This window comes from Limulus polyphemus, unplaced genomic scaffold (genome assembly GCF_000517525.1).
Source record: "Limulus polyphemus unplaced genomic scaffold, Limulus_polyphemus-2.1.2 Scaffold1624, whole genome shotgun sequence".
NCBI classification, from domain to species: domain Eukaryota; kingdom Metazoa; phylum Arthropoda; class Merostomata; order Xiphosura; family Limulidae; genus Limulus; species Limulus polyphemus.
The window spans coordinates 211,005-217,152 of record NW_013667234.1 but is presented as its reverse complement, the minus strand read 5'-3'; the positions used below and the strand labels follow the sequence as shown (position 1 = coordinate 217,152).

Below are 6,148 nucleotides of genomic sequence, written 5' to 3'. Positions count from 1 at the left end.
CAGATCCTCTACCAGAGCTCTATAGTTGTGTCTGTCGGCTTACTGATAACTGTCCAAGTATTTCCAGTGGTTGCCCCTTCAGACTCATTCACTGTCCATCCATTTATTTCTGCCAGGAGCTCAAATTGTGCTCTATATGCTTCCCGCAGTGCCTTCCCTTCGAATTCCTGTGGCTTTCTTCGTACTAGATCACCCCTATTGCTGACATTCATGTCTGGAATGTGACTTCTGACAGGAGTGAAGATGTCTGCATTAGGGTTTAGCTGCAGGGTCTGGAAGGGGCTTCCCGTTGTCTGAGGCTGATTAGGTCCATCGCTAATATATCCTCCTTGTGTAAAAGACAGTAAATCATCCTTTAATGTGTTTAATTCATTTGAAATTTACTAATCTTTTCAATTTGTGTATGCTGGCTTTCTCTCAACTGTTGGAGACTTTCTTTCTGTTTCTTTTCTTGTTCCAGTTGCCACTGCTGTGGTCTCTCTTCTTGTTTATTTTTTTTCTCCTCCAACCACTGCTGTAGCCTCTCTTCTTGTTTATTTTCTTTCTCCTCCAACCACTGCTGTAGTCTCTCTTCTTGTTTATTTTTTGTTCTTCTTGTTTCCTTTCTTTTTCCTCCAACAACTGCTGTAATCTCTCTTCTTGTTTATTTTGCTGTTCGAGCTGCCACTGTTGCAGGTTTTCTTGCCACTGCTGTAGTTTGTTTTCTTATTTATTTTCTCGTTCTTCTTAAAAGCTGAAATAGATAGAAAACATGTGATCTGGCTGCATATCACATTTTTACATATTGTACTAAATATCTGGAATAGAATCTGCAGAGGCCTTAGCTTTAATGAATTTTCGAGATATATTGCATCATCATAATCATGATTATATCCCTCTAGTAAGCAAACATCTAAACTAAAATACTAAAAATATAACTTGCAACAATTACTAGGAGTTAATCTTATTGCAGAATTTAGACTCCCCAACTTTTCAATAATAATCTTTAATCCCGACAATGTTTTTTCTGAGATTTTTGTTTAATAATTTTGTTTTGTGACTTTTTTATTTGCTGAAGATTTCCTTTGAAAAAATATCTATTCCATCATTTCTTAAGGATTGAACATTAATCAGTTCATAAGTAAATTACATATCCCCAAATAAATGTCCTCCAGTGCCACAGCGGTAAATCTGAAGACTTATAATGCTAAAAACTTGGTTTTGATTCTTGTGATAAGCTCAGCACAAATAGCATATTGTGTAGTTTTGCGTTTAAAAACCAAAACAACTCATAATAAATAGATTTTTTAATAGTTTTGCCTTACATAATTATTCTTTTGCATTATTCTCATAAAGAATGTTCCCTAGGGATTAGTGGTAAGTCTGAGGGTTTATAACGTTAATAATCGGGTTTTGACACTAGCCGTGGGCCCTGCACAGGAAACCTGTTGTGTAGTTTTGTGCATAAAAACAATCAAACAACACTGGAAAAATATAAAACATTTTCCAGAAATGCTTTTTCAATCATAACATTAGAGCGGCATCTAGTGAATAAGAGTTCTGAGATGTATTATGGGAAATTAAACGCCATATTGGATGTTCACATCTTAGCGTGTGACAAGTATACGTAGTCGAATTTGTCATTACTTTATTGTATATACAGATGAGTTCTTCGGAAAATAAGCGTTCTAAAAGACGCAAGAATAAAAAGGGAGGTCGTAGTTCTTTCCAGACGACTTTACAAAACAAAGGAATAGAAAATGGGGTGGAGATTTCCGCTACTGCGAGTAGTAAATCTCATCCCCAACTGAATAATACTAATAGTATTATTACTAACAGGACTGTGCCTCTTGAAACTGATTTAGAAAATCTACATAATGGCTCTATGAAAGGAATAACAAGTGAAGATTGTAGGGTAAGAAGCTATATGATATATCTTTTAGTTTTGATACTGGGTGGTTTGAGATTTCTCATTGGTTTTAAAAACATGCTGACAATAAAACCTAATGTAGTAACTAAGTAACGACATCAACGAACCCGTGTTACTGTTAGATTCGTTAATTTATATTACCAGAGTTTATTGCTATTTTTATTAAGGTTAAGAGATATGCTACACATAAACAAATTTAGGCCTATTATATGAATTAAGTAATGTCTTAATGAAGCATGAATATGCTATTATTATTATTTTCAATTAATTTTTGGAATAATAATGATATATCACCATTTTGGGAGGAGTAAAAAGGTTTCTTATAAAGTTGCATTGTGTTTTCTAATACATACTTCAATCCTGCTGTATAAATGAAAAAAATGTTTTCCTTAGCCACCACTAAAATAAAAAAACATTCATTGAAATTTGAATGAGTGCAGATGTATTTGCAGTCCACATTCATTAGACACATTGTTTGGCCCTTGATGTGCCAATGTATATTTGAGGTTGAAAAGGTAGTTTCCATGGCAGATGTAAAAGATTTTGTGTTTCTTCTATAAATGCAACTTAAGAACTTATTCTCTTTTGAGCACTGATTTTGATAAATACTAAAAATGTTTTCATTATCTCTTTTGGAAACTTTGTTAAACCTTGACCTTGCTGTACAACATTTCAGGTTTGGCCATAATTAGTCTGACAGTACTATAAATAAAATGAAAGCTTGTTCTATGGTCAATTATATGTGAGTGATTAGTGGAATTTGCTGATAAATTAATCTTTGTGCTCATTCATTAATTACATTTAACTAATTGATTATTATCATGGGGTGGCAAAAAACAAAACAAAAACATTGATTAATCTCATCCCAGGTGACTGCAAAAAGACAATACACTTATAATGTCAGTTGTGGAGTTTCCAGAGCTGCTATGGTAGAGCACAAATAATCCATTTGTGCAACCTTGTGGTTAACTACAAACAAACATAATGACAATATCTCAGTTACTTGGATAGTTAGAATAATCAAAAACAGTAATAATCAGGAACCCTTATTTGTATTGCTTGATTATTTTTGTGAGTCATGATAATAATTGATTAAGCCAAACAAACATGATTTAATAATAAATAATGAAAAATCATAATGGTAATAATTCCATTGCTGAATAGTTGGAATCATTGAAAACAGTAATAATTGGAAACATTAATTTTGAGTAGTTCATTATTTTCATAATATTAATTGGTTTACTTGTAATTGATACTTTTAGTTAATCAAATGAATTGCCAAGTTCTACTGTCATGCTTTTTTTTAGTATACATTTGTATTAGATATTTAACATTTTCCATATTTAATGTAGTTTCTTAGCATTGCTAAATATGTAATTTTTTATGATACAGTTTCTCTTATTAGTGATGGAGAGAAGAAACATATACCAGTTTCCTTACAACTTTTTATGCATATAGCATTATTCAAGTGGAATCTTTATTATTAATGCCATACATAGTTAAGTTTTTGACAAACATTGATTGGTATTTAAATGGTTTTGTGTGTAATAACTACCCTTTAGTTAGTATATTGTAATATTTCTTACACAGTACAATATGTGATATTAAAACTTAGAATACTGGTATTTTTGTTATTCACTGATTTGTGAAGAACTTCAAGTTCTGTCCACAAAGTGGTTGCTAGAAGTTTACATATTACAAATTTTGTTGATTAGATCACCGTTTCTAATCAGTTGTTTGTTTAAACAGATGGCAGTGTAATGACTGATAAGTATTCAGATGATATATGGTTATGAAATAAAAACATGGAGGATTTTTTCTGCAGTATACCTGTGATTGCTGATCATAAGTTTCATTATTAATTTTTCATTTGTTAATCAATTTCTTATAGTTTTAATTTTGACAGAATTTCATAAACAACTCATTTAAATATTAATAATAGAACATAGAATGTACACAGTACAAGTTTTCATACATTTAATTATGTACCAGTGTAAAAGTGCAGCAGGCACCTCTAAATATATATGCCACCAAAAAACATGCAAGATGAATTTGTGTGGTCAAATTTAGCAAAGGCAAGTTGACTGTCACCTAGTAAACATTATTGCTATTTGTTTTATGTTTAATGCTAAAGAGAAAAATGCAGGTAGCACTTCCAATATATCCTCTCACAGTTGAAGTTGTTTAAAAATAGTGTTTTTGATTTGATGTTAGAAAATGTGAAGTAAAGGGATTTTTGTTTTTATATTCTGATCATTAACTAAGTGCAGGTTACACTAACACTAGAGTTGGGCAATTAGTGGTATTTGCTAATTAATTAATGAACAAGCCCATTAGTCATTTACCTTTGATTAATCAATTATTACAAATACCCCTCCCCCCGTGTGAGTGGAAGAAAGAGGATGTCTGATACCTTCACAATTTTTCTCTAACATGGTATTAATTTTCCCATTTTCTTTCATATTATTTTGCTTTCTTATTAGAAATAGACCTCTTCAGAAGGTTGCTCTTTGTGCATTTTGAGAAAAATATGAATTTTTTTTGTCTAATATCTACTATCACCAGTATGGGTAATAACTTATTTAATTACAACATATCACAATAATGTTTTTATTTACACCATATCACAATTGCAATAAGAATTAAGTAGTCAGTTTATTTACATATGATATTTGAATAGAATTAGAAATGAAATAATATATATAGTAATAAAAGGATGTGTCTGTCTGTCTTTATGTGTGTTTGTGACCACCGTAGCTCCAAGAGGAAAAAATCTAGAAACTTGAAATTTTGCACACACACTAAGTGGACCCTGAAGGTGTACACCTGGGTATTATTACTTATCCACATGCTTGTGCGCTAGTGCATCTTTCTGTGAGGCAAGCAGGAGGAAAACCACATAGGAAAGAATATGTGATCACCATAGCACCAAGAGCAAAGAACTTGGAAACCTAAAATTTTGCACTCATACTAAGTGGACCCTGAGGGTCTGCTCCTGGGTATTATTACTTATCTACGTGCATGCATGTGCATATCTTTTTATGTGAAAAACCACATAGAAAAGAAATGTGAATGCCATAGCTCCAAGAAGAAAGAACCTAGAAACTTTTGCACACGTATATAGAAAAGAAGTGGTTCCTTATATTACAAATATAAATCACAGTCTGAGAGGCACTCATGTGCATGCACACTTTTTTAATGAGGCAAGCTAGCAAAAAGCCACATAGAAAAGATATGGTCATCAAGAATGTATAAACCTAATCACCTGAGTGAATCTAGGTACTTTCACTAGTATTCAATAAAGGTCTGAGATATCAGAATGTTTTGTAGTTGACCATATATATTAAATAATAAATTTAACTAAACTTATTTATTTTGATGATTATTTTATTTCAATTAGTAAACATAAAAAAAGTGACTTCATGTTTACAAATATTGCAACTCAATAAAATCATATTATATCTATTAAAAAGTAAGAATAATATAATTTTAAACAGATACAAAAACATCAAGATACCTTTATTAACTTATTCAGCATGGGCTCAGTCCGTGGGACCGACCTCATAACCAATTTGTGCTTGTTATAGTTTTCATGCTATAACTTTTGAATTAGTAAGCGAATGTTAACAAAATTTGGCAGGTTATCAGTAAACATTACATTACTATTTTGTGAATTTATGTCAATAACTTTTGTATTAAACTGTAGATTATAATTCAAATTTTATTACTATATATTTCCAAATTTTTTTAATTTAAAAGCAAATATTAAAAAACACAAATAAACATCAATTTTGTGTGCCATGTGGTATGTTGAATGCAACACTGGTTCAAATTAGATGTTTGTGAAGTCAAAATACAAAGTTTATAGTTTTGTATGAATTAGAAACTCAAATTACCAATATTGACAAGCTAGAATATAAAATAAGAATGTTTTATCTCTTCTATTTGCTAAGATATTGCTCATGTAATAAATTAAACACAGTGGCACTCCGCCCACCTTTTTCCATTTTTGGAAACTTCCCTTATATATACTTACTTCTATATATATATATATATCCGAGTCAGTGTAAATTACTTGTACCTGATGATGACAAAACCTCGTCGAAACGTTGTACATTTGCTGTTATGTTAAACTTATATTAAAGTTTTTCTTCATTACCCATTCAAGCCGTCTCCAGCCATTATTAGTCTCAAGGTGGGTTCCTCGTCATCGAATTTTTTATTTACTGTTCTGTATTT

The 6,148-nt window shown here is 31.3% G+C and overlaps 1 protein-coding gene across 2 annotated transcripts in view; it reads left to right on the top strand.

The window, feature by feature from the left end:
- Positions 1-1,551: 1,551 nt before the first annotated feature.
- LOC106464349 (protein FAM193A-like) overlaps positions 1,552-6,148 on the top strand; it is a 102,907-nt gene continuing 98,310 nt past the window's right edge. For both annotated transcript variants that reach the window (XM_022392039.1, XM_022392038.1), the window contains exon 1: positions 1,552-1,894. In XM_022392039.1, coding sequence (XP_022247747.1) covers positions 1,643-1,894 — 252 coding nt within the window. In that variant the 5' untranslated portion in view covers positions 1,552-1,642. The remainder of the gene's footprint in view (positions 1,895-6,148) is intronic.